At 34.2% G+C, this 14,921-nt stretch overlaps 1 protein-coding gene across 1 annotated transcript; it reads right to left on the reverse strand.

Annotated features, from left to right (window-relative positions):
* Nucleotides 1-851: 851 nt before the first annotated feature.
* Nucleotides 852-12,430, reverse strand: LOC124447936 (serine/threonine-protein kinase/endoribonuclease IRE1b-like). Its single transcript, XM_046998932.1, has 7 exons — nucleotides 12,336-12,430; nucleotides 7,637-8,029; nucleotides 6,862-7,252; nucleotides 5,749-5,877; nucleotides 5,056-5,127; nucleotides 1,895-2,592; nucleotides 852-1,806 (listed from the first exon to the last, which is right to left on the reverse strand). The coding sequence occupies exons 1-7, from the start codon at nucleotides 12,366-12,368 to the stop codon at nucleotides 1,180-1,182; spliced, it is 2,343 nt and encodes a 780-aa protein (XP_046854888.1). The 5' UTR covers nucleotides 12,369-12,430; the 3' UTR covers nucleotides 852-1,179.
* Nucleotides 12,431-14,921: the final 2,491 nt, after the last annotated feature.

Below are 14,921 nucleotides of genomic sequence, written 5' to 3' on the forward strand. Positions count from 1 at the left end.
TAAACCTCAATATCTCAAGAATTAAAAGAGATATGCATAAACTGTTTTAGAAAGTACACTGACATTTTAAAAGTTCTGGTCATTGCAAACACAAAAATGTTCGTGTCATACGCCCTTTAAAAAAGCATACTATTTGGTTTGTAAACCAATACAAAATAACTTATAGTTTTGTGAAGCTTGATGAAGATTAGTTACTATTGCAAGCTATTACTGAGTGCTTTCATGTGACATAAATGTGCGGATACCTACCAAATGATATGGGATCTGAGATGATAAAATCAACATAACTTTGCACTATTTTCTATCTGTGGAGTAAATACAAGGTCTTCCAGCAGTTATAAGATTACTTTGAAACTTTACTCAGTAAATGTGAGTGTGAGAGAGTTTCTAGAATATAGGCAATAGAGAGCGCCGTACTTAACCTTAAGTGTATTTAGGTGTATATTCAATATTCATTTAAGAAATCTTAAATACATAGCACTTGCATTTTAGTTGTATGGATTTAGGCACGAAATAATTGTCATGGTTACAGCGCATGAAATAAGCAAAATATCAAAAAATGATGACAACTATGAATATTTTTCTATAAAACTAAATAAAATATTGTTGTGTCCATGTACAAATTATTAGACGAAATGCTGTCAATCACTCAATCTCATGAAAATGTTATTTAATTCAACTATTTTATATGGTTCAGCTACGTAATTAATGTGCGATATTAAAACACAAAAGATTCTATTCATGGAATTATGCACAACATCTAATGGTCAGGTTTATACAATAAGGAACTCCCAAGAGCCCAAAACACCAAGGCCAGACTTTTAGTAATTATAATAATTTCAGAAATACAATTTTTTATCGTATACGAGTTTATTGTGTTGGATGAATGTAGTGCAAAATTTATCAGTGTAGCCAAACATAAAAGTTAACTTTTAATGTCATATTGGCCTTCAGTCTTTTCCCAAAACAATTTACAGTAAAAATTAAATAATCAGGTATGTTACATTGTATCAATGAATACCACTGGCTATAGATTCACCAGAAATGTGGTAAAATATCATCTAAGTACGTCGTGGAAACTGTTTTTCTTTATATCTATAAAATAAGATCTTTACAGTATCAATGATTTCTTAATAGCTACTTTTTTACCCCCAACAGGTTCAGTTGTGTCTAAATTGTTTATTGATGTAGTTCGCTTTCATTAAAATAAAAAAAGTTCTTGAGTTCTGGTTCGTTTTTCAATTCTTCATTTGACCTGACAGCAGCATGTACCCGAACAGGGAGATTAGGAAATGTTCGGAGAAAATACGCCCTGTAATCGCCAATCTTGTAAAATGGTTCTGGTTGTGGTAGAGGTCGTGGTCGATCGTTCCAATGCTGATCAATATTTCGAATAAGTCTTAAGCATTCGGTCCATAAAGATTTATAGGTCCTTCCATTCACAAAATATTCATAAACATTACTACCCATTTGACTTTTCCAATGTACGGATTCGCTATTCAATTGTCGAACGACACTTGACTGGGGATCATTTGACTTAATCTGTTGAAGATTTCCAACTTTACTTAACAATTTAAACTTCTCATCATCTGACATAAGAAATGGGTGTTTTAATGCTTCGTTAGAATATGGTCTGTCTTTAGGTTTTAGATTTAACATCCACGACAGAAGGTCCTTTAGTGTTTCATCCTTGATTTCATCCAAACCAACAGGGTTTCCATTCAGCATGTTGTCCAGTCTATGCCGTTCAATTCCAAAAGGATGATTTCCTTTTGTTGCTACATAATAAGCTACCATCCCTGCATTCTAAAATAATAAAAAGCGTTACATCAAATGCAATTTCACAACATTGAGTTTCTTTACAACTTACAAATGTTTACATTCCTACACTTACATATACATCAGACCTTCTTTGGTAAGTCGCTTTTTTTTCTGAATCAACATCTCCGCGATATGATTCAGGAGCTAACCAATGCAAAGTTCCCATGGAAGTATCGCTTTTATATGTTGTCGTGTCATTCTTCATTATTCGACTTATGCCAAAGTCAGCTATCAGAAATTTGCTTTTTGAGTCTCGCAGAACATTGGAAGGCTTCAAATCCCGATGTAGAATAGGATTTGGGCCACTATGAAGATCAGCTAATCCTTTTAAAATTTGTCTAAGAATATCAGGAAGAGCTTTTTGAAGATCATGCAAAGTAGAAGACTTGACAAAACTCTCCAATGATTCTTCACATAAGTCTAACATCAAATAAACATATTCTGTTCCAGTATCTTCGTCTAAGTAGAAATAATTCACAACATATTTCGACTTCTTTGCATTGAATTCATTTAAAATTTTCTTTTCGTGATGTGCAAGCTGGATAAATTTATGTCGATGTATTCGTTTCACTGCTTTACCGTAACCATCTTTACCCAGTCCAAGAAAAACACGGGTTGCATTACTTCCATCGCCAATGCAAAATTCTTCTGTGAATATTACACGCACATTGCCCAACACTTCAACTCCAACATTGGAATTGCGTCCATATTCAATCAATTTTAAAAGCAATTCTCTATGTTTCGATGACTCATCAATGTATTTCCACTCTTCTACAGAAAAATATTACATTCAAGGGTTGAAGAAACAAAATAAATATATCAAAATAGCTTTAACTTCCCCAATTAGGAAAGGATACTGATACCGTACACTTTTAAAAAATTATCTGATACGTACTGTTCCTCTTATTCATTGATAAAGTGAACCTCGTTATCTATATTTCTGCAAACTCAAACTCTACCTCATGCTTTTTCTCATTCTCGTGTAACATTGTTAGTATTAAAATAGAGACTTAGTCGTGGTGATAAATCTGAAAATTGTTTTGAAGATTGCATATACCACGGTGAATTACTTTTACCATTCACCATGGTATTTGCGATCTTCAAAACGGTTGCTAGTATTGTTTTTCCTTTGCCGAATGGAAAGTGGTTAATTGCAGTTTTCAATTATTTTATATTTCATTAAGCATATGATGATTTATTTACAAGAAACAATTTGTCTGTCAAGTGTCTATTGTGTCAGGGTTTTCGTTTATCGAGAAAATTTCTTTCTTGAGGAAATATTTACCCAGACAGAAAAGGAATCGTGCAATTCAATAAATTTTTAACCCCACGAAAGAAGTAAGCGATTTAAATTCTTATCATATTTCTAGTCCTTTCGATAAAATTCTTGTCTGTTTTAGAAACATGTGAAAAAATCATGATGTTGTAGTGTTAAAGTATAATAAATTAACAAGATAAGCAACACGAACGATGCAAGCAAATGATTGAAATTCTGGCTTCAAATGTTGTAACATCTTTTTTGTATTTGTATGCATTTTATGTACGATACAGAACATTTTAATTATTTTTGGCTACCACAATCACCTTTTAATAATTTGAAAAATTATCTCGTACAATACAACGCTCCTTTAGAGCTCTCTTATAAATATAGTTAAAATCAGCAATTGAGCAAATCATTTTCATGCTTTCACATAAAATTTTCAGATCAATTTTTTATTTATCCATCTGCCTGTAATTTTATTGATATATTTCTCTGTTTGAATTATGTCAAATGTAGACTACGTTGGCTTTACAAGAAATCAGTCGACCACAACTGAAGATATGAATACCCCCTCCCAAACCATTAAACATTCTAGTTTCGGCCTCTATAGAGTAGTCCGTGCTACAATATTTGAGAAAACATGATAGAGCCGTTGAGTTCTATAAGCGATAATTCAGCAGCAGCGTTATTAAACACCCCTTCCTCCACCCCACTAAACGTTATAGTTTCAGCCCTCTAAACAGTAGTCCGTGCTACAATATCTAAGAAAACATGATACAGCCATTGAGTTCTATAAGCGATATTCAGCAGCAACGTTATTAAACACCCTCTCCTCCACCCCACTAAAATTTATAGTTTCGGCCCTCTATACAGTAGTCTGTGCTACAATATCTAAGAAAACATGATACAGCCATTGAGTTCTATAAGCGATATTTCAGCAGCAGCATTATTAAACACCCTCTCCTCCACCCAACTAAAATTTATAGTTTCGGTCCTCTGTACAGTGGTCTGTGCTACAATATCTGAGAAAACATAATATAGCCATTGAGTTCTATAAGCGATATTTCATAGATTGCATGATGTCATTATCACCTCATGTCTCATCTTGATTTCAACTGACTGTGCTTCAGTACAAATTGTGAAGTGACAAGACTTTACCGTCATGGTTAAAACAGATTAAACCAGCCGCAAATGTTACCATTCAGTGTTGCTTAGACATGTGATGAAAAATACACATATATCTTATAAAATTTGTTAATGTAAAAGGTTGATTGAAGACTGTATTCGAAGTAAATTTTTATTCGAACTTGGACTTGGTGATGTTTTTTAATTGTGTCAACACTTTCGATGCTGTAAGCCAGGAGCAAAAAACATAATTTATATCTGGAAAAAAGTTTTACTCCGACTAATCACCTGTACTCTAACAAAGAAAATAGTAATTAACGTAATCAAACACGAGTACTTTTAAAACACAGGGTCTAACCTGAAAACTTCTTAAATGCAGGGTCTGATCTGTATGGTGTACATTATGTCAAGACTTGTTTTAAAATGTTTTAGTCTATTTATTATAATCCTTGTTACAAGAAGAAATAAACACAAAGCACGCTCGGATATTATAATCCTTTTTCTTCAATACATTTTATGAAATGTAGACAATTTGAGCACTTTATAAAAAGAGTTGCGCCACTTTCCTGCAACGCAATATTTATTGAGATATACAAAGACTTGTCAAGTTGTGCTGAGCACTGCCGTCTGGTACAAAGTACATTTAAATTATTTGTCGTTTGCAAAATGAAAATTTAAGTCATTGATACAGTATTGAACATACGTAATAAACGAACGTTTGGAGTCCGAAAGTGCAACACTTTATACGTACATGTATACGTCAAATGACTTGAATTGTGATACAATTCAAAACAAATATGCTTAAGTCACGCAATATATATAAAATAAAATAGAATTGAAAGGCATACCTTGTTCTTTATTTTCAACACCAGGAGAATTTCCGACACCTTTAGCATTAGCATCATCACCCCTTGTGATTTCTACGAATAATATTTAAAAAAACGTTATCCACACAAGCTGTGTATTTCTATTTGACAACAAGTAAAAAAATGAATTTACAGCTAGCGCTCAAAAAGAAATAACACCAATAAATTGAAAAGTTTGGGATAGTAGCTTTTTAAAACTATATATTTCATTTCGTTTCGCCCATTAGCTCCAAAATGTCATATACATATATTGCGCACTGTTTTACATGACTGACATTTTCAAGTAATAAAATGACTTTACAATTGGAAAAAACAAAACAAAAAACCATGATATGAATGTAAGTCAAAAAAGAACACTCAAAAAGTGGGTTTTGTTATCTAGGCGACACAATTTCAAACTATATATTTTCTGTTGGCAAAAACTAGAGGAGTGACTAGTGTTAACCAGTGTTAACGAACTGTTGTCGCCAATATCTGTCGAGTATCTTAGTAATTATAAGAAAAAGTTGTAAAAGTCCGTTGCTGTTGGCTGTCTGTTTTGAGGACAAGGAAACTATTACAACTTTATGCAATTTTATGCAACCTGTCAAAGAGTTTCAGACTCATATTTTTCAGTTTCTTCGTACATCGTACGAAGCTTGCTCAAAGACGCAGTGACATGAGTATGGTCTTCACCTGGCACATTCAGTTTTCGAACTTCTAGAGATTCTTGAAAAAACTCTATAGCTTTGTCGTGTTTTCCTGTTTTATCATAAAACAAACCGAGATTGTTTAAAGATACAGCGACATCAATATGATTTGGACCTAACGATTGTTTTTGAATTTCCAGAGCATTTTCGTAAAACTCTAAAGCTTTGTCGTAGTTTCCAGTATCACTATACACATTACCAAGATTGTTTAAAGACGCAGCAACATCAACATGATTTGGACGTAACGATTGTTTTCTAATTTCCAGAGCTTTTTCGTAAAACTCTATAGCTTTGTCGTTGTTTCCAGTTTTATAAAACACCAAACCAAGATTGTTTAAAGACGCAGCAACATCAACATGATTTGGGCCTAACGATTGTTTTTGAATTTCCAGAGCTTTTTCATGATGATTTTTAGCTTTGCTATACTTCCCGGTAACACAGTATAAAAAACCAAGGATATTAAAATACCAAGCTTTGTCATAACTAGATACTTCTGATTTAAATTTATCCAATAGTTCAACAAAATATTGGAAAATTTGTAAAGTATTCATGTTGATTTTTGTCTTGTTGGTCTTAAATAATTGAATAAGTTTTTCAAGATGTGGCATTAATTTGATTTCGTCGTCTCTCTCTTTAAACATGTAAAGTGCTTTAGATATTTGATCAACGTTTCTTTCCATTTCATGTTCTTCATTTAAGTGTTCAGATTGATGAACAATAATTGCTTTGTGAACAATGCGATGTAGACTAATGTCATTTTCTGAATGCAAGAACAATGAGCATTCGTCTAAACAAAGACATATATCTTCCTCTGAGTGTTTGGGATCAATTTCTTGAACATAAAAAACAATAATGTCTCGTGGTATAGGATCAAACGATATCACGGAAAAAAAGTTAATAACATTTGCCAATATTGAGGATTCTTCAGCATTTTGTCTGACAGCTAAAAGTGAAGCTTGTAACATACTTCTAGGATACACCGAGTTTAATTTAACAAAAGTGGCGTCCATGCTTTCTTCTTCTTCTGAAGATATTTTCTTTAAATAGTGACTCCAAGTAAATGAGCAGTTTGTTTTGTTTACACGACTGACATAATAACCAGTAGTAGCCAAAGCCAGCGGTTGACGATCTAATGCGTGGGATACTTCATTCAACAATTGATCATCAGCATTTTCATCTTTAGTGTAAGAATTCAACAATTGACAACATTCTCTGTCATTCATTCCACTACTGATAGAAATATGTTTGCTGGACAATTCATCGTAAGGTACGGCATCTGTGTTCTGAACAGTTATTATTAGTTGTCCATTTTTCCACATGTGATCACCTACTTGTGGTAGTAACGAAGAAATTTCGCTCAGTTGCACAACGTTGTCGACAATAATAAACCAATTTTGCCAGAATTTCAATCGAGGAGATACTAATGATCGAAGGTTCTTGACTTTCTCTTTGGCGGAAACATTTTCATCTTTAAATTTTTCAACCATAAACTTGTTACAGTTTAAACGGTATCCAAGGTCACAGTAAGATTGTAAAAGAGATTCCACATTCTTCCCATCGAAAGTCATTACAAACGAAGTTTTATTTTTCCAATCACACGATATTTTTTCACAAACCTGTCTTGCAAGTTGTGATTTACCACTGCCAGGATTACCAGTGATGTAAAAACATGTCAGTTCGTTATTGTTATCATTCCTTATCTTTTCAAGATCTTTTATAATTTTATCTCGTAATTCAGTGCGTTCAACAAAAAAATGATTAGATTTTGAAGGAAGAACTTGAAACGAATTAAAACTGTTTCGATGATTTTTTATTTCAATGATTTCATCAAGAGAAAATTTCAAATCTTGAAATGATTTTTCAATGATATTGACTATTTCATCAAAATCATCATCTGAGCATTCGCTTTTATACCATTGTGCGTATTTCTTTGTTTCACAATGAAGTGCATGAAAAGCATCCTTTGTTTTTGTGTCAAGATGCTTTCCAATCGATTTTGAAAGAAGTATAGCATTGAGTAATGTTGTGCATTCCCATTTATTTGTGTCTCCATTTTTATATTCTAACTTTTGTTCTTTATCCAACTTTAACATTTTGGATTCTAACTTGCAAAATATTTTGCCACTTTTGAGTGTATCATCCCATTCTCCATATTTATGTTTGTAACGAGAGTTCCATTCTTTGATGAAAAATTGAGCAAGTTCCTTTTGTACCACATTAATTACTGCTCTAAAGTAAAGTAGATTTCTGTTTTCTCTTGATTCCATCTAAAAAAGAATATGATGTATCAACAAGACATTTAAAATCAATCAACTTCAAAAGTTCGACCTTCAACATGCATCACTCTTTGTTAAAGTCGAGAATTTACATGAAGAAATCAAACTTCATGTAAGGACTATGAAGAGTTGAGAAAGCCAACGAAAGTAATTCATGGGGATGAATGTTTAATATTGGTTTATGGGAAAGGAACTTACCTTTTGGCCATTGATTTATATAAGTCACGTTAACGTAGCGTAATCTGGGGCAAAGTGCAACATTTCCCATTGAAAATGAAATATCTGAGCCGTTAAACGAAGCTTAAGGTTAAGAGTCAGTCAGTGGCTTCTTCGTGATGTATGTCATGTAAGAAAAGTAAAATTTAACACATTTTTTTGAAACGGAAAAATTATGGCGGCCATCAAATGACGACACTTTGCGAGCACATTTAAGTTGGTTCGACAGAGTCCTGTTGGGTTAACAGGTATTTTGAATAATTTTGTTTAATATAGGGGGGGATCAGTTTCGTGCCAGGAACACTCCAAGGGGGGCAGTCAGCTACCACTTGAAATGGGCCCCAAATATACACAATTTAAAAACGGGGACCAAAGCCTGAGCTGAGAACCTAAGGTGCAAGTCGTGTTTGGGAAGTCCTGGGGTAAATGCTCTCAGGGAAAATTCTTTATTAAGAAGCTCTAAAATGCCATTTCATGGACTTTAAGGAGTGAAATCATACTAACCGTATAATGCCAAATGCGTTTCTCTAATACAATTTTAAAATTTGACGCTCTTATTCATTACAGCGCCTCCTAAAAATCAAATATATATTGTATTTGAAGTCTAAGTGTCCGAACTTATGTGAATAAGTAATTGATAATTGTTATTTGATACTAGGAACTTATGGAAGAACTGAAATAGGAACGTATGTTAATACTTTTTGAGTTGTGACATGTAAAATGTCAAGGTTCTTCTGTCGCTGGCTGTGAATGTAAAAGCTTGAAATGTTTACGATTATCTGTGATGCAGAATAGTTATATTGAGTAAAATTGAGAATTGTGTGTCGACTGCGCGTACAGTGGGATTGTATACAGTCCCAAAAACGAATCGGCAGACGTATAACTGCTTTGTGCTAACGTGCAAAGGAGAAAATTGCTACACGTGGTCCTTCGAGTCGGAGATATTTTAGTTGGAGATCTATTTGGAAATTCAAGTTTGTTAGTCCAATAGCAGAATGGAGGAATTTATGAAAAAGAAACGAGTGCACGCAGGACATAGAGGATCAGTGAGGAAAATTGCTAGTAAATTAAAAGAGAAAATACGAGAAACGGACGGCGAGATCGATAGAAACGAACTGAAACAACTACGAGATGGATAAAACGACAAGATCGCAACATTGAAAATTTTTGATGATGCGATTATCGATATGCTGAGCTAAAGCAATGAGGAAAATGCGGAAGAATTGGGAAAAGAAATTGAAGATGCGGACAAGATACAGGCAGAATTCGAGCAAGGAATTTTGGATGTGAACGACATCGTCAAGGAGTCTAATGTCCCAGTTGAAACAGCAACAACGACATTAAATGGCACGCTGAACAGCAGTTTAAGTAGTGAGACGCGCAGAGTTATAAGAGCAAAACTCCTAAATGTGGAAGTAAAGAAATTTAGCGGACGGCTGCAAGAATGGCAAGAGTTTTGGGACTCTTTTGATAGTGCGGTGAATAATAATGACGGATTGGCTGACGTAGACAAGTTTGAGCATTTAAGGAGTTTTTTGCTCGAACCTGCAAGATCGACAATATCGGGATTTGCCCTAACTTCAGCGAACTATCACGAAGCTGTAGTTTGTTGAAACGAAGATACGGGAAAAGAACATAATCCAGAAAGCGCATATCTAGGAGTCAATGAACATAAAACCCGTAACGGACGAAGGAGATATCGACAAGCTTCGGCGGTTATACGACACCTTTGAGACAAGCTACCGGGGTTTAAAGGCTTTAGGAGTGGACGAAGCCGTATATTCTTCAATCGTAGTACCGGACCGGAAGTCATTGCGAAGTTGCCGGACGCTTTTCGATTGACAATAACAAGAGGATTCGATTTCACGGAATGGTCAATGAAAGATGCGTTGAACGAAAAAAAAGTTGGAGCTTCGAGAAGCTCACACACCGATCGGCGAGAAAACCAAGAGACAGGATGGAGAGAAACAACGAGAAACGTCGCGACAAAGAAATATGGCGTCAGCATCAGCACTTCACGCGAAGCACGAGAGTTGCAACGAGGAGTCAACGAACGGTAAAGCGAAAAGAAAATGCGTTTATTGTCGCGGGGAACACAATCCAGAGGATTGTAAGAAAATAACCAATGTCACTGAGAGAAAACAACTCATTCGTAAGTACGGAAGATGTTTTATTTGTTTGAAGAAAGGACATGTCAGTAAGAATTGTAATAGTAATGATAAATGTAATGCATGTGAGAAGGCACACCATAGGTCAATTTGTGAAGTCAACGGGATTCTTACAGGCAATGTTCAAACCAATCATTCTATTCTGGGATCTCATTGTAGGGTAGCATTACAGACAGCACAGGCTTTTATTAAGGGACCTAAGGGACGTGTTAGGGACAGAGTGTTGTTTGATTCAGGAAGTCACAAGTCATTTGTAAATAGAAAGATTTTTCAGAGACCAGGTATTCAGGCTAGTAAAAAGGATTGGATAGAAATTAAGTCGTTTGGTTTATAGAAGGCTGAAGGTAAGTTGCGAGAGGTGTTTCAATTAGAGTTGTCGTCAGTTACATGGGGAGAGAGTATAAGCATTGAGGCATACAGTGTAGACTGTATATCTCAAATTAGGAATGCACATGTAGAGTTAAGAAAGATGGATTATTCACATTTAAAGTGTCTGTGGTTTTCAGATGTTTGCAAAGATAAGGAAGTTTTAGGTATTGAAGTTTTGATTGGAGCAGACTATCATTGGTGGTTTCAAGTAGGCAATGTTGTTCGGGGACAGGTAGATGAACCTGTTGCTGTGTCTACTAAGTTAGGTTGGGTGTTGTCCGGTCCCATGAAAGCAAGAAATGATTTGGATAACATGCACACTCAAGTAAACTTTATTGCGCATGAAAGTTCAGGAAATTTAAGTTTAGTTAAGAATGTCAACCATTTGTCGGATTTTGAAACTTTAGGAATAGCAGAGGAAGATGTATAGACATAGTTTAGACTATACAAATTACAGCATAAGTTTGAGAAGATTAAAGGGTCAGTTAGTATGGCTGAAAAGGGAACCAGAAATTTTAGAAGAGTATGATAAGACAATCAAAGAAATAGAAAAGAGTTGGATAAGGTGACATTGCATTATATTGTGATAAATCAAATGAAGGGAAGGTGATAGAGAATTCTTGTTGTAGTCTTGTAGAAATTATAAATATTTGTTAACATCAAGTTCAATGTTTGGTTGTATCTTTTAGGTATATTTAACTACAAGCTGTTTCTGGTAATCTGAATTGATTTGTAAAGTGGCAAAAGTTAAGTTTATCAAAATCACAAGTCAAAACGATTCCACACCCAGAATACAAAAATGTTCATTGCTGTAATTGAATTGAATAATTAGTTTATAATTAGTTAATCGGTCTAATTTTAACCAGAAGAGCCTCAAACGTGACAGAATTATATTAGAATTTCTGCTGTACACCACCATGTGGTCCAAAATCTCTGTTTTTACAAATCAGAAATCAAAGATTTTCAGTTTTTTTAGTGCTATGAATTTGCATGTATCACCTTAGCGTCAACAGCTCGACGAAAGATAATTGCAACGTTACAAAACGACTAAATGTTAAAAAAACGACCAAATATTTAAAACATTCAATGATGGCATGCATAAATCCATTTGCAATTTCAAACTAAATTTTCTTCCTGATTCATAAATGTCATTTCATACTATCACAAGTATAATGAAATAATACATATTTTATAAATATACCGTCCGGACCCAAAGATGAATATAATTGCATGCTAGCAAGCAATTTCAATTCCTTGGCAAACAAACACATCACGATAAACAGGCCTTCCTTTCGATGGCAGTAATTATTTTTCGTAATTAAATTGTTTGTATTTGCAACTTCGTTTGTTTGGTATACAATTCCAGGATTACAAATTGCTACGGGTATCTATGATGTATATTTCATAGTACTAAGGTGTGACTAATATTTAGTAAAAATATATTAATTAAATATGACAAACATTTTGTATTTAAGGTCACATTTATACATCGTAAACACACATGATAATTCTTTATCTTTGTGTGTTTACGATGTTTTACAAACCTTTTGCTGGTCGACGGTTGGAACTTTGAACATTCAATCTTTCAGATAAATTTAAAGTTCTGAAAAGTTAAGCGTCAAATGTCAGCGTCGTTTGAGTTGATACGTGGCCATTTATTTTGTGCAACTTAATTTTAAACATTAAATCTTATTGTTATGTAAAGCAAAGATACGGCCTTATGATTTTTATGGTTTCTGTTACCATGTATAAATGTTATTACCGTTTCCTAGGTATTTTGTAGATAAAGACATTGTATTACATGCAGACATATGTGCAGAAAATGCTAACCGACGGGCTTTTTATCAAGAAACAAAATTTGAACTTCTAGATGGCATTGCAGAAGGAAACACAAGTGGGGATGTCACTGAGGATGTGAGTTTGGATACTGGTGTGAAGTCAATTTCAGATATTCTTGAACCGTTAGTGAAAAATCTCAAAGCACAATCTAGAATAAATGTAAGGAGAGGCCAGCTATTTGCTGATTACATTGATACAAGAAAATGTTGTAGCTGGATTATCGATGAAAATAAACTTAAAGTAGTTTTTATTGGTGAGCCTGCTCAAGGTACTGGAAGACCAAGGAGAGAATTTTTAACAGGTTTGACTCATTTTTTGTTTTTAAAAAGTAAAAAAGTCCATTGCCTTTAAACAGTCATTGCCACATATTTATATGTGGAGCATTTAAAAAATCCTTCTTTATGTTTGCAGAAGTTCTTAAAGAAATTACACAATGACTGTTCATTACTGGTGTTCCCATTATCTCAACATCAGCAATAACAGAGAATGAATTTTTGTATTCTGGAAAATTTATGGCTACCTCCATTTTGCAAGGTGGTCCGTCACCATGCATTTTAAAACCTTGGGCTTATGACTATGTGGTTTCAGGTCTGTGTGAACAGCTCAAACTTACTTTAGATGATTTACCAGCATCAGAAATCAAAAATTTTTTAGAAAAGGTACTTTAAAATTGATAGAACTGATATTTATCACAATAATTTATAATGGACAGCATGCACTGATTGTAACAGCTGTATTGTCACCTGATATAAAAGTATGCTGTGCATCCACATACATCTCATAATGATTGTAACAGCTGTATTGCCACCTGATATAAAAGTATGCTGTGCATCCACATACAACTCATAATGATTGTAACAGCTGTATTGTCACCTGATATAAAAGTATTCTGTACATCCACATACATCTCATAATGATTGTAACAGCTGTATTGCCACCTGATATAAAAGTATGCTGTGCATCCACATACAACTCATAATGATTGTAACAGCTGTATTGCCACCTGATATAAAAGTATGCTGTACATCCACATACATCTCATAATGATTGTAACAGCTGTATTGCCACCTGATATAAAAGTATGCTGTTCATCCACATACATCTCATAATGATTGTAACAGCTGTATTGTCACCTGATATAAAAGTATACTGTACATCCACATACATCTCATAATGATTGTAACAGCTGTATTGTCACCTGATATAAAAGTATGCTGTGCATCCACATACAACTCATAATGATTGTAACAGCTGTATTGTCACCTGATATAAAAGTATGCTGTACATCCACATACAACTCATAATGATTGTAACAGCTGTATTGTCACCTGATATAAAAGTATGCTGTGCATCCACATACAACTCATAATGATTGTAACAGCTGTATTGTCACCTGATATAAAAGTATGCTGTACATCCACATACATCTCATAATGATTGTAACAGCTGTATTGTCACCTGATATAAAAGTATGCTGTGCATCCACATACAACTCATAATGATTGTAACAGCTGTATTGTCACCTGATATAAAAGTATGCTGTACATCCACATACATCTCATAATGATTGTAACAGCTGTATTGCCACATGATATAAAAGTATGCTGTGCATCTACATACATCTCATAATGATTGTAACAGCTGTATTGTCACCTGATATAAAAGTATGCTGTGCATCCACATACAACTCATAATGATTGTAACAGCTGTATTGTCACCTGATATAAAAGTATACTGTACATCCACATACATCTCATAATGATTGTAACAGCTGTATTGTCACCTGATATAAAAGTATGCTGTGCATCCACATACAACTCATAATGATTGTAACAGCTGTATTGTCACCTGATATAAAAGTATACTGTACATCCACATACATCTCATAATGATTGTAACAGCTGTATTGCCACATGATATAAAAGTATGCTGTGCATCTACATACATCTCATAATGATTGTAACAGCTGTATTGCCACCTGATATAAAAGTATGCTGTGCATCCACATACAACTCATAATGATTGTAACAGCTGTATTGTCACCTGATATAAAAGTATGCTGTGCATCCACATACATCTCATAATGATTGTAACAGCTGTATTGCCACCTGATATAAAAGTATGCTATGCATCTACATACAACTCATAATGATTGTAACAGCTGTATTGTCACCTGATATAAAAGTATGCTGTGCATCTACATACATCTCATAATGATTGTAACAGCTGTATTGCCACCTGATATAAAAGTATGCTGTGCATCCACATACAACTCATAATGATTGTAACAG

This window comes from Xenia sp. Carnegie-2017, unplaced genomic scaffold (genome assembly GCF_021976095.1).
Source record: "Xenia sp. Carnegie-2017 unplaced genomic scaffold, XeniaSp_v1 HiC_scaffold_23, whole genome shotgun sequence".
Taxonomy (NCBI): domain Eukaryota; kingdom Metazoa; phylum Cnidaria; class Anthozoa; order Malacalcyonacea; family Xeniidae; genus Xenia; species Xenia sp. Carnegie-2017.